Source organism: Leptodactylus fuscus, chromosome 10 (assembly GCF_031893055.1).
Source record: "Leptodactylus fuscus isolate aLepFus1 chromosome 10, aLepFus1.hap2, whole genome shotgun sequence".
Classification (NCBI taxonomy): domain Eukaryota; kingdom Metazoa; phylum Chordata; class Amphibia; order Anura; family Leptodactylidae; genus Leptodactylus; species Leptodactylus fuscus.
Window position 1 is genome coordinate 36,847,654 of NC_134274.1, and position 23,571 is coordinate 36,871,224.

The following is a 23,571-nucleotide window of genomic DNA, read 5'->3' on the forward strand; positions in this document are numbered from 1 at the left end:
GCGTTGATTTGCCGCAAGCTCATCTTTGCTAGTCGGGAAAGCTGGCAGCTTACGGTTACGAGGGAGCTTACTTTTTATCAGCGCAACTGCAAGCACTGTGCAGTTAAAGCGCACGGACCCCATAGACTATAATTGGGTCCGTGCGCTTTATCTGCACAGCGCTCCTCCTAAACACTCTCTTCCTGCTACTCGTGGACTTGGGGACTCTCCTTTAGTCGAATAGTGGTCTCTCCTGAAACGGGCATTTTTCCCCATAGACTATAATGGGATTCGATATTTGATCGAGTAGTCGAATATTGAGGCTCTACTGGAAACGAATATCGAATATTTCACTGTTCACTCATCTCTAATGTACAAGTGTGCTGGAATCAGTGGAGTAGCTGAGTGCTCGGATCTTGTATTTCTGAGCCATTTATCTCCCTCTTCTATCAGTTGGCTAATTGAATTTTGCTGATATGGGCTGAGACAGTGAGTCCACTATACACAGACCTAAAACTGAGTTTATTGCAAACTGACTCTTGGTCCTGTAGCAAGCAAGTTTGGGATTCTCATCACCTAACAAAAGCTCTGCTACATCGGCTTCATATTGCGCATCTTCCAGTGATACTGTGCTAATTTATATACAACAATCCCTCATTACTGACTGCAAATATATACTGCTATGAAGAGAGATAGCAGAGATGGCTTTTTCTGTGAGATAGCAAGTGAAACCCTGCCTACCAATTCACCGAGAAAACCAGGAAGTGAACAGAGCACACAGCCTGCAAGGTGGTGAACAAGCGAGTTGGGAATACCCCTTTAAGTAATCTGAAGAACAGGGATTGATACGGTTCCCCAATGTGTTTTGGTAGTCTGAAATACTCTCTTCCTGCTCTTAGCTGGTACATGTAGAGAGTAGAATGGACGGTGTTAAACTAACGAAACACACTGGGCCAGAGAAACTAATGGAGTCAGATTTATTATGCCTTGCATACCACTCAGCAGTCTAACTTTACCCCACTTATTAGTTGGCTTAATTTTTTTTGACTTTAGCACAAAATTTTGGTCAAATTTCCAAAATATTGGCACCTTCTCAGGCTCACAGTTTATGGCTTTGAAGTCCTGCCCTTTTTCAACAAGATCCACCACCTTTTTCAGATGAGGCACAGGAACTGTGAAAAGTGAGACAATGTGTTCTAGCCCTGAAAGTAGATGTGACGCAGACGATCAAGGTGCAATATGTCCATAGAGTCTGAAAAGCCAGTGGAGATTTTACGGAATTAAAAATTGAACTGGAAATCTGAGGAACCATGTCAGGATTAAAAAGGTGGAACCATTTAGTTTAAGTATGCATTATGAATTTGTTACATTTTTTTTTAATTGTGTACCTGATTGTATCTATACTAAGATTGAGCGATCAGGATCAGAAAAGATCGGACTCCGATTGGGGATCGAGTAAATTTCACAATTGCGATTGGAATTCCGATCCCGATCTTTTAAGGCGGGATTGAGGTTGAAGGTTGTTTCCCACAATGCTTTGCTACTGGCCAAGCATTGTGGGAAAAACCAACGATGCTAGCTAGGTCCCATAGGAATGAATGGATGCAGCCGGCACACAGCCTGTGCCGGCGTCCAGCCGCTTAACCCCCTGCGCGCCGGCTGCGTCCATTCAGTCTAATGGGAGACTAGCTAAGATCTCTAGTAGCTAACACTTTCCTGCACAGAAGCGCTGCCGCTGGTCCGGTCCCCGCTGTTCTCGCTGCTCTTCACGCCTCGCTGCCTCCGCCTCCCAGGTTAGTGTTACAGACCTAGGAATAAGGCGGGGCTTGTGACTTAGGAGAGTGTCGGCGGGTACTGGGAGGGGAACACTCACATCTCCGGACCAGTGGCAGCGCTTCTGTGTAGGTAAGTGGACACTAGGGGGGACTAAGTACCCAGAGGATTTTACTACACAGCGTGGAGTCTAACAATTAAAGCGTTCAATTTTTGGACTCCATGCTGTGTAGTGAATAGGATTGTTTTTAAAATCCGTTCTTCGATTATTAAAAAAATCCCATGGACTTGCAATTGGAAAATGATCGGAAATCGGATTTTAAAAACGATCCTGAAATCTCAAGATCAGCTCAACCCTAATCTCTACTCAATCCTTTACCCACCATTTATTCTATGAACCTTGACTGTCCGTTTTAAAATTCTTTAGAAATAAGAACAAAATTTCCATTTTTAAAACTCTTCCATCTTCAGTGTCTCTTTTCCACCCAGTCTGTCGCTGCGCCGCGTTTCCCACCCTCCCGATGGCCCCTTGTTTCCTTTACCTCCCCGTCCACACCCTCCACCTCTCCTTTCTGAACCGTCTCCCTCCATCCCTCTCGGTGTCTCACCGCCGCTCTCCTGCCAGCTCCCACTTTGAACATCCCACCTCATCATCCAAACTGACACAGTTCTGCTTTTCAAAAACCCGCAGCCAATCTGTTAATCATTACTTATTTACAAACGCCTCTGGGCCTGGAGGGGCTTGTAAGGAGCGTGCACGATACCCCAGTCAGCTTCGCTTTCTCTGCAAGTGAAATAACTTAAATAAATAAATAAGTGGAGGGAATAGAGAAAATAAATAAAGAAGGGAAGAAAAAAAAAAAAGGAAACACTCCCCCTAAGGCAACCTAAAGCCATCACTTTCCATTGCACATAAGATGTACTGGATAACACTAAAGTATTTAATATATATATGGTATAATATACCTACAGGAATGGCCTTTTGTGCAGAGCAGGGCTGTCTGGTATCTGTTAATTTGATGTTTTGCTAAAGGCAAAAGCATAAGAAAAAAAATGCACCTAGTGTACTGAGCTGTCAGTGGGATTCTCTAGGGCCTGTAGGGTAAAGATGTACCCTAAAGCATCAGAATCTTGACATGGCTTTGAAGCACATGAAAACTGTGTAAATAACTCCCTGGAATTATTATCACTCAAGATCAAAGGAAGGAGAGAGATTTAACAGAGCTAGAAAAGGGGGTGAGCCGATTCTGGCTCTGGGAGGCCAGTTAGTGTTTGCAGAGTTTCTTTGCTTTTTTTTTTTTTTTGTATTATTTTAGCAATTTAGAAACCAGCAGTACAAGAGGAAAAAAAATCCTCTTTTTTTTGTCTATTGCAAGCACTTTGCCCATTTCTGCTTCAGGGTGACCCAGCTTTTAAGCTTAGATATGATTTTGATACTAAACCGTTTTAGATGTATTACTGTACATTTATTTGCACGCTACAGTTTAATTATCTCGTCTTTCCTTGACACATATAATGACCAGGGATCGGTCTGTTTCGTTTGCTGCAAGTTTTTAATTTTAGGATTTCTCTCTCTATATCACTATGATCAGAATCAAATAATAACGATGATAAAGTAAAGGAGACGAGTATTTCTTGTGGCTTCTGGTGTAAAACCACCAATTATAAGATTGACTTCTACTAATAAAGGAGACGTTTATGATCAATAGACTTATTAAAATGGCTGCAAGTACAATTCCCTGATACCCAAGTTAAAGGAATGTGTCATTTTTTTATCTATTTTTTTTTTTTTTATTAAAAATAGATTTTATTTTTCATTCCATTTTCTGTACCTGATTACAGGGATGGCTAGCTTGCCTAAACTGCTCTTAGCAGCAGTGTTAGATATACTTTACAGCAGCCACATCATTACCTGTAGTGTAGAGAGGTTTATTGTCTTCTATAGTAGACTATTGCAGGTATTATTTGTCACCTCTGCAGAGGTCATTGCATAGGAAAGGGGTTGAAGCAAGCTGTGACTTCATTTGTTGTAAATGGGGAATACTGCGTTATCTATATAGATGTTACATGTCATTGTGATACTGTCTTTGATCATATGTTTGTTGGAAATGAATATCGACACAACAGGGATTGTCAGTCTTCCATGTGGCTCGGTGGCCAAAGTGAAAACTATAACAAAAAATGCTTTAAATAAAATGATAGTTAATTTTCCTAATATTGACATATTTTTTTTAAAGTATAAAGTTTGAAGTATATACATAGGGGTGCAGGGATAGGGATGCAGTGGTGCAGGGATAGTGGTGCAGTGGAGGAGGAAGAGTGGTGCAAGGATAATGGTGCAGGGATAAGCATGCAGTTTCTCTGTGTCAAGATGGTGAGGTACTGTAATGCTGTTTCGTTTTTCTTTTATACCCATTGTAAACCTATTTTTAAAAATTTCCCCCAATTAATCCATTTAAATAGTCCCTATATCCACACAGTTGAATTTAATGTACTAGTTTGTATTTGCCGTTTTCCACCTGTGACAAAACTAAACAAAATGACAGTGTGCATATTCCATACTATGACAATTCACTGTCATAGCAACACTGACTCTACTAGTAAATCTGCAGGCAATACATAGCTGTTAGTTAAACTATGTAAATACTAAAAGCTGAGAGTAATAACTGTGCGCCACATCGAAAAACAGAGTCAAAGTCTATTCTATTCTAAGGAATTAACCACTGCCTATAGAGATTGCCCAGGATTTAGTTTACGATTGCCGAAAGGATAGACCATAAACATCTGATTACTGATGGGCTAACAGGTGGTCCCCACATTGAGCAGCTGAACAGAGCACCACTGGCACCAGCGCTATACACAACCCATGTATGCAAGCAGATAGATCTAGTGCCTGCATCGTGTTCGGATGCCAATACTGCAGCTCAGCTCCTACTGAATTTCTTCACCACTGCACCACTATCCCTGCACCACTGCACCACTATCCCTGCACCAGTTCACCACTATCCCTGCACCACTGTTCCTCCACCACTGCACCACTCTTCATCCTCCACTGTACCGCTATGCCTGCACCCCTATCTCTGCACCACTCTTCCTCCACCACTGCACCGCTATCCCTGCACCACTCTTCCTCCACCAATGCACCCCTGTCTCTGCACCACTGCACCCGTGTCCCTGCTCCACTCTCTCTGCACCACTGCACCCCTGTCCCTGCTCCACTCTCTCTCCACCACTGCACCCTTGTCCCTGCACCACACTTTCTTCACTTCACCAGTCTCTCCTCCTATCCTGCCAACAGCTCCCAAGAAAGTTTTGAATATCCTAATTACAGCTCAGTCACACCACAGCTCCATCGTAAAACTTCAGTAAGGCCTCAGACAAGCAGCTTGCATGTTATTAGTTTTTCTCTCCCTTCACCGTCTAAATCAATTAATGAAGATTTGATTTCAATCGACAGCATAAAAGGGAAGGTAATTCTCAGGTTCGGCTCAGATTGTACTAATTCATTCAACATAGTCCCAATGAACAGATAGTTGTACTCACAGGCAGTGCTTCAAAGAGAGACTAGCCTTAGGCTAGCATATCATGGGAGCGGGCTGATTGGTTCATGTTATCATTAGTGCCACCGCTTGTTTGCAGCTACACAGGAACAGGACGAGGGGAGAGTGCTCCCACTTTAGAGCCGACGTATTTTTCAAACGCCTTTTCAAATTGTTTTCCATGACAGAAATTGTTTTTTCAGCTCTGTCATTACCTGCTGATACGCTGACAGAATAAATACTCACGCTTTAAAAAGCCATCTAACAACCCTGCAGGTTTTTTTTTTTTTTTTTTTTTCACCCATTCTCATTTTTTTTTTTTCCTTTAGCTGCAACATTTATTTCGAAACAGTAAAATAGAGACGAGGGTTTAAACACATACTGACAGATTGCCTGCTGCTTTGTGGAAGGAAAAAAAAAAACTTCTGTTATCCAAGGGTAAAGACAGACTTTTAAAGACATTCAACTCAGCACATAGAGTTAAGGTTCTCAATGTATCAAGATTGAGCCTAATTCTTCAGCACCATGGACAGCTGTCAGTGCCGAGTGAGCAAACATCTACAGCACCTTGGACAGTTCTGTAACTCCTCGCTAACGGAAAACATTATTTACATAAACCGCCGCTATAGAACCTTAAATGCTCCTCAATACTCTACATTTACAATCAATATCCTCATTTGAATTCAGAAAAAAGTGGTCGAAAAGAAGCCACAGTAGCTTACGAGACAGGTGGCTTGCCAATGCAAAAGAAGAATATGCAAGTCTGTCTCCCATGATGTTAATATAGGGAGACAGTGCCTCAGTCATGCAGTCCACTAGAGGGCGCTCCCTTTAACATCATGCCTGACCTTCCCGGAGGCCTTTGCTGCAATGATGTGGGATTTTAGCAAGTCAGCTAAAGACAGCTTTAGACAGCTGTTTCGATCTGAGTGGATCTCTTCAGCCCGGCGCAGAGAAGACTAACTTGGCAGAGGTGATCGACCCTTAGTGGGCTGCATGACTATATTAACATCATGGGAGACAGATTTGCATATTCTTCTCATGATCCCTCACAGTGGAGCGCAAATGGCTTAATAAGTCTCCACACACCTACATGGTGGTCTCTCCCTAAGGAGTGACAAAATCCTCTTAACAATGCAACAGATTCATAGCTACATTGAAGGTGTTGTAAATTTCCAACAAATGCCCACCTAAGGTCCCTCAGTTACATGTGAAGACACCAGTATTATAAATACCACATTATAGTCAGGTCACCCTATTGGAGACTTTCCACTGGCATCAGGGTGTTTCAGGTTACACCCAAGCATGCCATAATTAAAAATTTCATAAGGAGGCAACACGGTGGCTCAGTGGTTAGCACTGCAGCCTTGCAGCTCTGGAGTCCTGGGGTTGAATCCTGCCAGGAATAACATCTGCAAGGAGTTTGTATGTTCTTCTCATGGTTGCATGGATTTAATCCCATATTCCAAAGACATACTGATAGTAATGACATTCTGTCACTGACCAAGGCAAGTCATTGGCCACAGTGGTGACCTCAGAGGCATTGAGGGGTCAGTGCTTGGCTGCAGTGGTTGGGACAATGGAGGCTAAGCTGTGAAGCATTGGAATGGGAAGGTAAGTATGACTTCGCTCATTACTTTATAACATTCTACGCAATTTTTTTCTTGTTTTTAATCAAAATGTTATTTTTTTAACTTTTATTTTTTATGTAGATTGTGAGCCCCATATAGGGATCACAACGTACATTTTTTTTCCCTATCAGTATGTCTTTATAGAATGGGAGGAAATCCACGCAATCATAGGAAGAGCATACAAACTCCTTTCACATGTTCGGCGGGATTCGAAGCCAGGACTCCAGCGCTGCAAGGCTAACCACTGAGCCACCGTGTTGCCACAATTAAAATGTTATTTGTGTTCAACCACTACTAGAATTTATTAATGGCTTAATCCTAGAAGACATTACAGCAAAAAAAAAAATTACTTTTTTTTTACAGAGTACACAGCTTTCCTCTTACCTCATCATGTTGGGTGAAGAATTAGGAGAATGCCTCATTCCTCCATTGCGCTGCTTTTTTTTGGGCGACAAGGCTGATGGCTGCTCATCTTCAACTGCAAACACAGGCAAAGCGGTCAGGCAGGGGAGAGTGAGGAGGACTGTAGACAGAACACAACAAGAAACTAACAGAAGAAGAACAGGGGTGAAAGGAATACAGACAAAACATGGAACGAGTCAACCACTCACAGCTCCACCACCACTAGCCTACAATGAGAAGGACGGAAGCTGTTAATTGTGAGGACGCAAAGCACACGGAGAAAACACATTGTGCTAGGGACGGAGGGGAACGGCAGGGTAAAGCCCAAACATTTACTGGCTGGGATTAGGACAAAATACTATATTGAATTCATGCAGGATCCTTCTCTGAGCAGATTAGCTTCTGACCGTAGGGAGAGTTTGGCGCCCCCAAATATGTTCTTACGTTACTGTCTACCACAAACAAAAGCCACAGCTAGCCGAGTATAAATTATTAGGAATGATGTATAGCTCTCTGAAAGATCTAAAGGTATTCATACACATTGGATTAAATAAAGTACAAACTTGCCAATTTTGGTGGGACAGGTCAACAATGTAATAAGTGTGGACGTTCCCAGTGGCAGAGAAGAAGATGAGGGTAACACATGGATTTCAGCATGCCCAATCCTTAGGGACATAAGCCACCGCTAGAGGTGTCTCAGTATAGCAATATCTCCTTTCAGAGCAAAATTGGGAATGGTGAAATCCAAGAGCCCAGTCTTATCCTAAGAGTTAGGAGGTGGTCACATTAGATGGTCATCTGGTCCCACTGAAATTGGCATGTTCAGCCTATGTTATTAAAATGTGCATGGCTGAACACACACACACACACATATATATATATATATATATATATATATATATATATATATATATATATATACCCAGGGTATACTGTATATTGATTATGGATAAGTTGTTACTGTAGTGCTTACAGTAACATGATACAAGCCGTTTCACTCCCCATTAACCAACATGCAATGTTAACCTACAGTACATGCTAATTCTATCCTGGGAAGCCTCCAACCTAATCTTCAATTACCTCCCCCCTTACTGTATTTCTAGACACATGTACTGTTAGCTGTTTGTTCTATTAATTAAACCCTCAAGGGGTCTAAAATGTATTGGATTAGCATAGACTTCATTTCAGGGCTCAGCCGAACAATTTAAGGCTCTGTTAACCTGTTAATGGTCTCTGTGTTTTGTTTTTTTTGCTTTTTTTAAGTAAGTGGTTGCTGTTAAAGCACTGGAAACCTGCAATAAGCAAGGAGCGATCGGTCGTGTATAAAGGCGAGCTGGTATATTAATGCTATATCGTACATTACAATGACTGGAGAACATCAAGTGAGCAGTACGAACACAAGGTTTATTGGAAAATATTCTTATTTTGTTGTATGATAATGACGGGTTAAACTGAGTAAGTGTTAAAAAAAAAAAAGCATGTTACAAAGGTAAATGGCTAACAAAACATTAGTCGGATACTGGACCTTTCTATTGCTACAAGTTTAATCGGAATCATAGTAACAAGTCAGGCGTGTCCGGGAACAACTACAGTAGAATCGGAGCGCTCATGTTCAGGAGGCATCGAGGATCATTTCAACAGTGGTACTGAAATGTTTCCTTTAAAGTAAACCTGGCATGCTTATCTCAGTATATACTATAAAACTTTCAGAAATACAACCGTTGGGTTTTGTCTCCGAACTGCCCTACTCCTTTATGAATCCTGCTGGAAATGTATGAATCAATTGAAAACTGGGTACTACCATTCCATTTTGCCAATAGGATTCCAGACACAAGCTGATACAGTGAAGTTCTATAAGGATATATCCTATTGTGCATAAAAAAGCAACATCTATTAACATCCAAGAAGAAATTATAATAAATATAAACATAAAATAAATAAATAAAATATAAAATAAACATGTCAGGAGAGCTAGGGACTCTTTAACAACCCTATGGAAACTGGCATTGCTGCGCCATCCTAGAAGATGATACCTAATTTCTAACACCTTTTTATATGAACAGTGTACTTAGGAAGGATGGAAAGCACCATGCATACTGATCAATGAGGAAAAAAGATCCACATAGAATCAGAACCAATCATAGGGTTGAGAGATCGGGATCGGAAAAGATCGGCTTCCAATCGGCGATCAAGTAAATTTCACAATCACGATGGAATTCCGATCCCGATCTTTTCCAGCGGAATCGAGGTCGGAGGTTATATCAAGATCGGCTCAACCCCATTCATGTCTATATCATTAATTGGGTTGAGCGATCGAGCAAATTTCACGATCGCGATCGGCTGGAAAATTATCAAAAATCGGATTTTAAAAACGATCCTGAAATTTCAAGATCTTCTCATCCCTAACCAATCAACACCTTGAAAGGCAAGCATCCAAATAAACCTAGACAGCGTGCCATAGTGACCTGGCAATGAACAGTTTGCTAGGGAGAGATGAACCTTTAAGAAGATCTCTGCACATTTTACACTACAGACTTTCTGAATATGCAACAAAAGCTGCATGTCATTTGCAGCTGAAATCTGTAATGAAAATGTATGGCATAAATTGTCATACCATAGTTACAATCCATACGGGAGGATCATTTCCATTGTGAATAAGTTTGAAAGCATAAGAAAAAAAGATGTGTTAAAATCTGATTCATTTTGCTGCTATTGTAATGCACTGTAGATTTGTGTCTTTTTCGGGTTTCTGGATGGGAAATCCACAGCAGTCAGAGTACTTACTGCTGTTTGGAGGCCCATGTGGCAAATGAGCCCACCGCCATACTGGTTTGCAAATTTGCAAACAAATCTCTGTATTGCATCTTCTGTTTTTTGGTCTTATCCTATTAAAAGCCCCTATATGGAACTATTTTGGCTTAGGAGGAATTTTGGACCTGATAGTCTTCAATGAAAAGTTGAAGTCTCCCTGATTCCTAAAGGTGACATGTCTATTATCTCACACATGAAAGTTCATTTTCAATCTTTTTCTGCAAACAAGGACATCACACATCTTATGCTGCTTGCTTAACAAATTCTTAACTCAAAATCCTTGCGCTAAAATCTAATTCCTACAATGGACACCTATAAGGAATTACAATGTAGCTTAAGGATCCACACTTTTATGATCAGGTACTTTCAACAAAATCTAAACCTGCTGTCTTCTTCAGACTCGGTATCTCACCTCTCTGCTAGCCATAAAACCCAAGTAAATATCCACCTTAGGCTTTGTTGCATTCCTAATCTACCCAGTAGGTAGGGCTCCGAAATCCCCTGTATAAACTTAGAGTTAGCCTATGGCCCCATGTTGTGAGAAAGCAGCTTTTTTTTTTTTTATTTTGTTGCAGATGGTTTTTTGTGCCAAAGCTTTTGTAACAAAATAAGTAACTTTTCTGCAATGTGGGGCTCTATCCTTAGACCGGGGCCCCCCAGGATGTAAATGCTGCAAAAAAAATCACGCCATTTTACAGTCAGGGCAAAGTGAATGGGATTCTAACAAACCCCATGTCCACTATGCAGTAAAAACCACGCCTGGATTTGAAAAACCGGCATGGTTTTGGAAATTGCAGTATGTCGATTATATCTATGGAAATGCCGCCGGTTTCCCCATAGGTATAATAATAGAAAGTCCACAGAGGAAACATCTGCAAACGTTCTGTCTAAAGTGCTGTGGGAAGAACCGTGATGCGTTTTTCCTGCAGCACTGTTTTGCTGCGGAACGTTCTGTGGCACCTTAGCTGAAGATTTTGTTGCAGTTTTTTGAGCCAAAGCGAAGAGTGGCTACAAATGGAATCAGAAATATATAGAAAGCTGTTAAACTTCTAACTTCTGCTCAATCTAGTCCTGGCTTTGGCTCAAAAAATCACAACAAAATCTGCAACAACAAAAAAAAAAGCTGCGTTTCCGCAACATGTGGCCTTTGATTCTTTGATGAGTTATTCCACTACAGCAAGTTATCAGTACCATGTTGAATAGTGCTATCTTAAAGGGGTTGTATCACAATACAGTACAAGACCTCTGTTGATTGGTTCTGGTATTGCGGATCAGAACAACTGCTACAACTCCTTTCATTTGTATGGAGAGGATTTGGAGCATAAAAAAAGAACTTTATAAGAATTTAATCAATTACATCCCATGTTATACTGATGGTTTAAAAGGTGGATAATGGGTTTAAGGAACGCTTTAATATCAGTGGTGCTAGCAAAACGTTAAAGGGGTTAGTCGCAACAGCTGAAAAATACCACACGTTTAATGAAAAAATTCACTAGTCGCAAAACTCCTGCAGGAATGACATCATCGCCATGTGGCATTACCGCAATGTTCTAGTATAGGGCACATTATTGGCTCCGTTACTACCCCAATGTGTGGTCATGAAAAGGGGGATAAAATGGGATCATATGAGATGCAATTGTACATGCCATACCCATAAGTTGTGTTGCTGATAACCCTCACATGTAACATTTTTTGTTTACACTATGTTTATTTGACTGGCAACTTTGTTTCTATATGAAATTGATATCCCAATACAACAAAGTGATACTATACAGTGGAAAAGATGACTAGTATACTAATGCTGAAGAATAGTGGGTAGGTGTAGAAGACGTACATGACACAAGCACTGCACAAAGATAACAACATAATAGAAATGAAGTCATAGTGAATATTTATGAAATCTGGAACAACAGAAAAAGTGGAGCTACCATAGCAACGACACTCTATATTGTCATTTCTGCAAAACGACGATTGCAAACACTGAGACTAAGTATCCGGTCTCACGATCAGCTCCGCCTTTTTTTGCGCACATTTTCATAAATATCGGCCACTCAATGACACCACGTTTCTATTTAAAGCTGCGACATGTAAGTGGCAACTAAATCTTCAGTTATCCCATTGTAGAACGCCGGTCATGCCACACGAAAGGATATCATTTCGACAGGAGTGCTAGTAGATCACACCAATGTCAATTTTTTTACTAGAAAAATTTGGATCTACATACATAGCTCTCGACTGAACAGAGGTTGCTTAGGGTGATAGCGATATTTCCCTGGCAGGCTCAGTGCCCGCTGCAACCTGAGATTTGTAGAGTTCCCTGTATCAGAGGAGCCCAGTAACTGCAGGTGCAGCAGAGAGGGATCGCTTGGTAAAAAGAGGCTTCCTTTGCGATTATTTACAAGAGGAATAGGATCTTGTTGCTCCAGGCTGAGTTTAGAGCCGGGCACAGAGTTGGATTTGGCATTCTGGGGAACAAAGGAAATTCTGTGGATACTTAATCTAGCTTCTTTCTTTGTGGCTGAAGAAGGAGAGACAAAAAAAGTAAATTAGCAAAATGGCGAAAAAAAACAAAAAAAAACCCAAGATGGGGCCTAAAAAAGTAGAAATTTCTTTCTGAGGTTAAAGCTGTCTTCTAGAAAATGACAAAGGGACAACGTGACTCACAGGACAAAATACAAGACAGGGAAGACTTGCATTACAATAATTCCATTAAGGATACATCAGTGATTTTCTCATTAGACTAATCACTTCGGTAAGCACATACATTTAACACAATTTGTGTCATTCACCTCATGTAATGTAGCACCAACAAGCAATATGGATTGAGACCTATATCAAATCGCATATCAGAGAAAACCAACCAGATCTGTAAAACATGGCCATCCATAGAAACACTTATCCCTGGTTCACGCTAGCGTATGTATTTCGTCCGGGGAGAGTCTGTATGGAGACCCCCTCTGGATGGAATACAATTGCAAGTTCTGTGCTGTCAAAGCGTACGGACCCCTTAGACTATAATGGGGTCCATGTGTGGCCGCCAGATCTCTGCAGGGATCATGTGGACAGGAAAGAAGTTCACAATATACTTTCAATCTGCATGATTCGTGCGGCAAGCACATGGACTCCATTATAGTCTATGGGGTCCGTGTGCTTTCACTGCACAGCGCTTCCAGTTGCGTTCGGTATTCCGTCCGCAGGGTCCCCATGAGGACTCCCGAACGGAATACCGAATGCAGATGTGAACGAGGGGTCACTTATTAGAATTAAAATAGGTGTGTAGTGTTCGGCAACATTAAGGGTGTAAATTTGCTTTAGAGTACCTGCTACCAGGTCTAAAAAGACCAATAACCTACATCTAATTGGTGCTGTCACCTCAAGCACTTTTGTGTTTTATTTATCCTAATTTGTTCAGCCATTCCAAAAATATAAGTGTGATGTAAATTAGAGTATTCAGCCCAAGCGAGCAGCAGAATTGCTTGATATACATTACACAGAGACCCCGCCCCCGAGGAACCACAGAGTGACCGCCCATTTGACAAGTATAACCCTAATAGGGCTAATATCTTTGGAATGGCTGGACAAATTTACACCAAAATGCTCAGGATGACATCGCCTATGACACAATGTATGTTACTGGGCGTTATAACCCTGGTGACCGATCCTCTTTAAAATCCTAAAACGCAATATCCAAAGAGCTGACATCTTTCTGGCGTGAATAAAACAATTAGCTCAATATTAGGAATGTGGAAATACTTGAGAAATGCAAGGCTAGAGCGACGCAGCAACTTGTGTCTCTGCAGCAGTGATAGGACGCTGCCAGTCACACCTTCAGCAGGTTTTGGATTTCTGCTGACTGTGTTTTCCAGGTTGTTCCACTTGCTTGTCACAACAAGATTACATTCACTAAGTGCAACATAGTAACATGACATCCTATGTTGCACGAATACACGCTGCTACGGAGCCTTAACCTCATTTAAACGTCTCGTCTGTCATATTACCCCTATACAGACCCACTAGGAGTCTTAAGTTGAATTTAAAATAAATTTTCAGAAAAATAAGAAATTAACTGAATTTACACAGATCAATTTTTTTCTCCTTGATTTCCTCTAGTGGCAAAAGGGTTAATACGGGAACTGCTAAGAAAATACAGCTTCAACCTTTGTGCTGTTAGCTCTGAGCCATCCAAGGATGCTTATTGCAGCCGTCAGCTGCCGCATAGACTTAAAACCCGGCACAATAACTCCTAGTCTCATCTGCCCCTTGTCAAACCCAGGAAGCCGGGTTAGGAGGAGACTCGGTGTGGCAGCTTCACTGTGGAACTGGAAGAGCCCAGACGGCCCCTGTCTCTCCGTTTCTGGGTAAAGCAAGTGATGGCTCCTTAATGCATTCTTTATCAAAGGTATTTTTCCCCATTACTTCCCTTTCCTTACAATCCCTTACCAGGTCAAGTAAGCCCAGGAGAGAAGACATTAAAGGGGCTGTCATAAATGCGGCTGATGGCAATGGTGCATTGTAATAGTATTAGGGAATATTATGATTTTATTAGACTGAAATACAATAACCAGGAAGAGAAAGGAAATTTTCATAGATCTAAAACTAAAATTGCAAACTGACGAATATCGGGACAGACAAGAGACATGAAACAATCCATGCAGAATTACATACACAGGTGACCAGCGACATCAGACAGGGGTTTGTTCTTTAACGCCTTGCTATTTAGTGCACATCTTAAGTACTGTACTTCAAGCATCTTCCATTTCCTCGGCACAATCAACCGGTGTCATTCTTATTCTTGTAAATGGCTTTGCCTTCCCGTGCTCCGTACACACGTCTGTACTTGTCAGTCACAAGTCTCCCATCTTACTCTGTCGCATCTAATCCATACTTCTCAGCTAGCGCTGTCTGTTAGATTAAGATCAACCATTGCTCTGAGTTTCTCCGTCGTCTTAATTAGCCTCTTGTATACATCACCGGGTAATTCTAGAGCTATCACTAGTAATCTATATCAACCTTTCAATATCTATATATCCTTCACGTTGCATCCATCTCCCGCTCCCCTATATTCACCTTCCCTGATCTATCAGCTTGCTGTCTAACTAGGTGACTGTTTTTTTTTTTCTCTAGGTTCTGCACCTATCTCCTGTCTGTCACTGCAGTTTTCCTCATCTCCATTTCACTTCCAGGCTCTGCACCTACCTATTAGTCTATGTTGGTAGAGCTATCAATCTCCAGCTTGCTTTTTCCTGTACTTTTCTCATGAGATGTTTCCTACAGGGATTAAAGGACCTGAAGCTTAGTTCACTGTACCCGTGCGCTGCCAGCCTTATTCAATCTTCTACCAAACGCCATGCTTCATTTGTAATGGGGCAGGGTTGGTACAAAAGCAAACTGCTTCATTCCATAACCTAAATATTCTGCCTCTCGTATGCACATTATTTCTGCAGAAAAGTTACTTTCTTGCTTTCTTTCCAGATGGTTCTCTATGGTGAATGACATTATACCTCCCAAGGTGTGGATTGTGAGCCCCATAGAGGGATCAATGGGAGGAAATCCACACAAACATAGAAACTCCTTGCAGATGTTGTTCCTGGCGGGATTCAAACCCAGGACTCCAGCACTGCAAGGCTGCATTGCTAACCACTGAGCCACCGTGTTGCCCCTCCCACATGCCGACACTTTTATAAATGGCTGTCAGGCTTGGTCACATAATGCACATAAAAGGTAGCAAATAGAGATGATCGAGTAGGTATTCGATCGAATACTACGGTACTTGAAATACTCGTACTCGATCAAGTACCACTCGCTATTCGAATGGAAAAGTTCGATGCAGAACCAGCATTGATTGGCCGAATGCTATACAGTCGGCCTATCAACGCTGGTTCTTCTCCTACCTTTAGAAGTCTTCTCCGTGCAGCTTCCCCGCGGTGTCTTCCGGCTCTGAATTCACTTTGCCAGGTATCGGGCCTGGGCAGAGCCGACTGCGCATGCCCACTTGTAGTGCAGACATGCGCAGTCGGCCCTGCTCAGGCCCGATGCCTGGCAGAGTGAATTCAGAGCTGGAAGATGCCGCAGGGACGCTGCACGGAGAAGACTTCTCGGAGGATCCAGCCCGACCCTCACTCATGGACTTGGTAAGTGTAATTTGATCGAACGCTGCCTACCCCTGAAACGAGCATTTCCCCCCCATAGACTATAATAGGGTTCGATATTCGATTCGAGCAGTCGAATATTGAGGGGCTACTTGAAAAGAATATCGAATCTCGAACATTTTACTGTTTGCTCATCTCTAGTAGCGAACGACTTCTTATCAAAGTCAATAGGCAACAAGCTATGCATCTAATTAATTAGACAATATTCATAATTGTATAATATCATTTGAAATAATTAAACATTTTGAAGGCATAATCGGTAACTTTTTTCCTACTGACTCCACCCAAAACCAGCCCTGACTCCAGTTCTACAGCCCTGCTCCAAAATGAAAGCAATGGCGATCCATCATACCTAGGGTTGAGCCGATTTTGAGATTTCAGGATCTTTTTAAAATTCCGATTTTCGATCATTTTCCAGCCGATCACCGACTCTGATTGTGAAATTTGCTCGATCGGCATCCGATCTTTCCCAATACCGATCGCTCAACCCTATTCATGATATATACATGAATAGTGTTAAGCCGATCTTGAGATAACCTTAGTCCTCCATCCCGCCGGAAAAGATCGGGATCGGAATTCCAATCAAGATCGTGGATCTGATCGGGATCCGATCTTTCCCGATCTCGATCGCTCAACCCTATTTTACCCATAAGATTCAGTGCTGGCCAACACAGAATGAAACATAACTAATGTAATGAAGGAAGATCATAATTTTAGAGGAGGGGCTGAACAACCTATCTTAGGCTGAGGTCCGGCGTTGCAGGAACACAACTTTTTTTGGTTGCCGATTAAGAAATGCATAGGACGCTCTTCTACTTTTACCTTCTGCTCAGTCCACAGCCTAAAGGTCCCATATGCATAAGACTCAGTGGATCCTTATTTGTGCAGGTCCTGCCTTACTAGCCACATGGGCACCCCATGCCTTTTCCCTGACAGATGACATCAGGAGAAGAAAGGATAGAGATACAGAGAGAAACTGAGTTCTAGACCACATCTAAGAGCTTGCAAGGCTTGGAGCGTCTGATTCACAGATATGTGGCACAATGGAGGACCAGAATGAAGCTTATAACAAATAAAGATGACCTGCACCACTATCTACATCATGTACGTTACAAATGAACCAGAGGATGATATCTTAATGAGGATGCTCTTACAACCAACAGAGCTCCCAATGGCATCAAAATCTATGCAACTCCTAACTAGCGATATTTGGAGAAACCTTGGTCTATAAAGAACCATGTGGGACATAGTGATTCACTGCAGCTCACTTGTCTGTAAGACCCATTAGGGTAATATAACACGAACAATTAAAACATCATCTGAAAGCTTAATAGTTAGGGCAATGATACACAGTCATTAATAGAGACTTGGAACCAGCAACTATGAAATATACAAATGCTTTGACTCTCTATTCTATTTTATGTCAGTGTTTTAGCAATATATACGCGCAGCTTTTAAATGGTGGCATTTTAATTCGTCCTCCATTAAAGAAGAGGCTTTTGACTTGCCGGGGCGCCTCTTTTATGGGCTTAAATAGAAGACTTTGATTTGGTTCCAGCATTGTCATCGCTGTTTCAGTTCTATGATACTGGAAATCGCTTCTCCCAAGTCATCACAACTTGCCATAGTATAAGCTCAGACAATAATTGATATTTAGTTACCAAATGACACCATATAGCATCTAAAGTAGCATCTTATACCTATGGTATACAACGATAACTGTATTCATTACTGGCCACTAGAGATGAGCGAGTAGTATTCAATTGAATACCTCGCTCCCATAGGAATGCGTGTAAGCGGCCGAACACCAGGGGGTTAAGCGCAACGAATATTCACTGCGCTTAACCCCTTGGTGTTTGGATGCTTACACGCATTCCTATGGGAGCGAGGTATTCGATCAAATACTACTCGCTCCTCTCTACTGGCCACAGCTCCGGATTGAAGCAACTAGTTCACTTCCACTTTTACGTCTTATTCACATGTCCACATATCACGTGCATATGGCACTCTGTTTTTTTGTGGCAGCTGTATGAAACCATTTATGTCAATATTTTCACTCAGAAGCCAAGATCTTTTTGCAAAAAAAAAAAAAACAAAACTGAAAAAAACTACAGAAGCACTAATGATAATGCACCATGAACACATCACACTAATGAACGTCTATGGGTCTGTGGAAAAAGAAGATGACATCCATGGGTATGTGCCATCCCTTTCCATGGACCCAGATATATATACGTGTACGACCATGAAGAACACCCCGGAAGCAATGTACAGAGTCCTGGCATTCTTCAGCGTCAGCTAGAGCGCCCCCTGGAGCAGCAGCAGAGGGCGGCCAGAACAGGAGCCCTGGACAGGTGAGTAAAAATTATTGCCGGCTACTCTGTGTGGGGTGTGTAAAAACAGGGATCACATATTGTGTGGGGGCCATAAATAAGGGGGATCATAGGCTGTGGGGGAGTAAAAATAGGGTTCACATACTGTGTGAGGGCCATAGAAAGTGATTTATACTGTGTTTGGGCCATAAAAAGGGGTCAGATGCTTTGTGGGGGCCTTAAAAATGGGGTCATATAATGTATGTTGGCCATAAAAAAGGGGTCATATACCATATGTTGGGCCAGAAAAAAAAAAAAAAGGGGGGGGGGTCACATATCGTGTAGGGGGTCATAAAAAGGGGTCACATACTAAGTGGGAGCCATAAAAAGCGGTCAGATACTGTGTGGGGTACATAAAAAGGGGGTCATATACCATGTGGTGGGACAGAAAAGGGAGGTTATATACTGTGTGGGGAGCCAGAAAATGGGTCAGATACTGTGTGTGGGTCATAAAAAGGGGTCATATGCCATGTGGAGGGGCTAAAAAAAAAGAGAGTCACAAATCGAATGGGTGGCCAAAAAAGGGGGTCATATACCGTGCGGAGGGCTATAAAAAAAAAACAAAAAACCAGGCAACCACGTGGGGTACTAAAAAAAGAGGGTCATATACCATGTGATAGGCCAGAAAAAGGGGGTCATATACCACGTGGTGGCCCAAAAAAAACAAGGTCATATACTATTTAGAGGGCAAGAAAAAAAGGGGTCATATCTTGAGCCAAAAAAGTGGGTCTTATATAATATGGGGGCCCCCAAAAAGGGGGTGTTATACTATGTGTGGGAAAATTAGGGGGGTTTGATCTACCATAAATATCCGGATGTTTTTTTTTTTGTTTTTTTTTGTGTGTGGGGGGGGTGCTTTCCTATAGCATAGAGGCTAGGTTCACTCCTGTGCATTGTGTATATTGTGGAAAATTTCCTTATCCTATATAATCCTATGGATAGTGTAAACTTAGGCTAAAAACGCAGCAGTTTCATTACAATGACTGATGCTGGATCACAAATCTGGTTCGTCTTTAGTTTTGTTCCCCTATTGTGTGACATAATATGCTACAATTCCGGTGCATTTTTTTGGTGTTGGCTCTTAAGCCACGCCTCCTTGTCACACAAGGCAGTAACAGTATCTAAATCAAATAAATACATCAAATTTATTGCACAGAATGTAAATGAGCTTTTAGATAAGTTTTAGGATTGTGACAGCTTACTTTATATACAGTAAGATTATAAGATGCAACGAAAACTAATCTGCAGGAAACCAAGTTACAGAATAAATGCAGAAAGGATGAGGTTTTCCTAAGTGCTGAAGTCCTAGTTTTAGTAGTAGGGACTGCAATACTATAACAGTGCAATATAGAAATGCATACTCTGTACTAGTAGAAAAGCAATACCTTTCAAAAGATGTCTGTGCAAGCAGTGAAAGTAATGTGTACAATAGAGAAATGTATTATTATTTCCCTCTAGGGACAGACTCCCCTGTCCAGACTATCCACATTCTTCATAGCACACCAAAATAATTATGGAAATTCCTGCTGAAATATACATGTAGCATATGCAGATGGCAGAGCCTGCGGAGCAGATGTTGCGCACCAACTTCCATAAATATAATCAGATCAAGTCTAATGATGTGAAGGGCTTATTACCAGCAGAGGCTGGAGCGGGAACGGGATATTGTACAAAAAGTGCCATTTGTTGTTTGCAAACTGCACATAGCTTTTCAACAGGGGAAAGACTATAGGGCACCGTACATGAAAAGCAGAATTTAGAGTTAGATCTCATGCACACAAATTTTAGGCACATAAAGCACCTTTTACTCTGTACTGATGGAGAATACAGCTGCCAGTACAACATGGCAAAAACATGGTGGTATGTGCGCACATAAAGTCAGAGTACCAAGGACACTGTATTATAACTTGGCACAATTGTAATGTGGTTATGTATAGTGTAAGCCGATGGCTGGTCAGGTAATGGAAGGGGTGTACATCTCGCCCAGACTACTCAGGTGGGTGAGATGAGAAAACTCCAGGAATGTTTGTTCTCAGCAGACAACTTCCGTCTGCTGAGCATTTTGGTAAATGCTCAGTACTGGGCTGGATTTTTAGGAATGACAGGTAGTTTCGTAGTGTGACCTGTCATTCCACACACCTCCAGTCCACACTTTGGGGATGTTCCGGCAGCGACTCAGCTGCAGAGAGTCTCCTCGTCAAGGAGGTTTAAGAAGCCAGCTCCAGCAGCAACACTTTGGCAGAGCTTGGCTGGAGAGCTGAAAGAGAGGTCATATTTTTGGAGATGTGTCCTGAATGATTCTACTGGCTTTTGGATTTATGTTATTCTAGGTGAGGTAACCTATTCTATGTTTAGTTAGAGCCTAGCCAGGCAGGGATTTATTTTTGTATTGTTTCCTTTTGTTGCTGCACTATATTTTTATACTCTACCTTTGTTTTGGACTTGTGTGTCTATGCCACCCCACCTAGCAACCCCAGACCCTGACAATTGGTGGAGGATGCGGGCATACAGCGGTTGCTAGGGGCAACAACACGTCCACTCCTTGCTGGAGAAAATTGTTTTTTATGTCCTGGGTGAAGGCTGCTGCCACTATACAAACCCGGACTATGGAGGAGATACTGAAGCATCTCGTGCAGTCCAATATGCAGCAAGAGGAGACCAACCGTTTGCTGTTGCAGCAGATTGCGCTCCTTAAAGAGACTGGTGTCACTGGCCTGCAGAGACCTGTGGAGCACAGAGATGAGAAGCGGGCTGTGCAAAGAGCTTTTCAAAAGATGACCCCAGATGATGACGTGGAGGCCTTCCTGACTGTGTTTGAGAGAGTGGCCGAACGGGAGAAACTGCCAGCTGCTGACTGGGCAGACGTCATTGCAGCCCATTTGACCGGTGAACCCCAGAAGGCCTATTATGACCTCTGCCAGCAAGATGTCCAGGACTATGATAAGTTAAAGGCGGAAATTCTTGCTTGGCTGGGAGTAACCACTGCTGTCCATGCCCGGCGGGTACATACCTGGAGCTACCATATGAACAAGCCTGCCATATCCCAGATGTACGACCTGATTCACTTGGTGAAAAAGTGGCTGGAACCAGACACCTGTACCCCTGCAGAGATGGTGGAGAAGGTGGTCCTAGACCAGTTCACCAGAGCTCTTCCTCCTGCGTTGCAGCACTGAGTTGGACATGGAGACCCCAAAGATGCCAACCAGCTCATCAGCCTTCTGGAGAGCTACCAGGCGACTGAGGCGGAACTCCGTGATGACCCTACAGTGCGACCATCCCCCAGGAACACCTGGTGGAGGGCACCTCCCGGTAAGACTGTTCTGTTATTTTACAGCGGAGGGAAAAGAGCTGGAGATGTGTTTTCTAGGCAGTCCACCAGCCCAATAAGGGACTCTCTGCTGGAGAAACCAGGGCTTCTACAGTGTTGGAGATGCCATGAGCGGGGACAGTCTATGGTAGACACCCCAGGGGCTTACTTGATATAGCCAAAGAAACCTGGGAAACGGAGGCTTCCCCATACCGTAGTGTCATAGAGCATGTAGCTCAAATGCAGGACCGCATTTCAACAGTCATGCCAATTGTAAAAGAGCATCTGCAAAGAGCACAAGAGGCCCAAAGCAGAATTTACAATCGTTCTGCCAGAGTCCGAGAATTTAACCCAGGGGACAGAGTCCTTATTTTGTTGCCTACTGTGGAGAGCAAGTTCTTAGCGAAATGGCAAGGCTCATATGAAATTGTGGAAAAAGTAGGGCCAGTCAACTATAAAGTTCACCAACCAGGGAAAAGGAAGCCTTTCCAAATCTACCATGTGAACTTGATTAAGCCCTGGAACCTGAGGGAATCCTTGGTGGCCTCAAATACAGAAGTGGGTGATTCATTGCCACCAATCCCTCCAGTTCATGTGAATGAGACCCTCTCAGTGCCCCAACAACAAGAAGCAAAAGAGTTCCTGCAGAAGAATAGATGCAAGTTCTCTGACCTACCAGGGCGTACACAGCTGATAGAGCACCATGTAGAGACAGAACCTGGGAGGAAAGTAAACCTCAAACCCTACAGAATACCAGAGGCACGTAGGGAGGTGGTGTCAGCTGAGGTTAAACACATGCTGGAGTTAGGTGTAATTGAGGAGTCCAGAAGTGAGTGGTCTAACCCAATTGTATTGATACCAAAGCCCAATGGTACTTAGCGGTTCTACAATGATTTTAAAAAATTGAATGAGATTTCCGAGTTTGACGCTTATCCCATGCCCAGGGTTAATGAGCTGATTGAGAAGTTGGGTAATGCCAGGTACATAACCACACTGGGCCTTACAAAAGGTTACTGACAAATACCTTTGTCTAAAGAAGCCAAGGAGAAAACTGCCTTTGTTGTTCTGGGAGGTCTGTTCCAGTACAGGGTTATGCCATTTGGACTGCATGGAGCTTCTGCTACCTTTCAGAGGTTGATGGACCAGATCTTGCGGCCACATCGTGACTACGCAGCAGCTTACCTGGATGATGTGGTCATTCATAGTCCAGACTGGGGAAGTCACCTCTGTAAGGTGCAGGCAGTACTACACTCCATAAGTGAGCCAGGCCTTACTATCAATCCTGAGAAATGTGCTTTAGGGCTAGAGGAAGCCAAGTACCTGGGCTATGTCATTGGCAAAGGGGTAATAAAGCCCCAAATCAATAAATTGGAGGCAATACAGTACTGGCCAAGACCGCTAACCAAGAAGCAAGTCAGGGCATTTCTTGGCATTGCGGGCTACTATCGGAGGTTTGTGCCAAACTTTTGCCTCTATTGCAGCTCCTCTCACTGACCTGACGAAAGGTGGGAAGTCAGTGATGATCCACTGGACACCAGAGGCAGAGGAGGCGTTCCAGAGGTTAAAGCAAGCGCTATGCCAGCAGCCAGTGCTGATAGCCCCTGACTT

The 23,571-nt window shown here is 42.6% G+C and overlaps 1 protein-coding gene across 16 annotated transcripts in view; it reads right to left on the reverse strand.

Moving 5' to 3' along the window:
- Positions 1–23,571, reverse strand: part of KCNMA1 (potassium calcium-activated channel subfamily M alpha 1) — a 340,822-nt gene that overhangs the window by 68,699 nt on the left and 248,552 nt on the right. For 14 of the 16 annotated variants that reach the window (XM_075257904.1, XM_075257905.1, XM_075257903.1 and 11 more), the window contains one exon: positions 7,307–7,400. In XM_075257904.1, coding sequence (XP_075114005.1) covers positions 7,307–7,400 — 94 coding nt within the window. Of the gene's footprint in view, positions 1–7,306; positions 7,446–12,359; positions 12,654–23,571 lie in introns of all 16 variants that reach the window. The other 2 variants (XM_075257914.1, XM_075257907.1) reach the window with 2 other exon arrangements.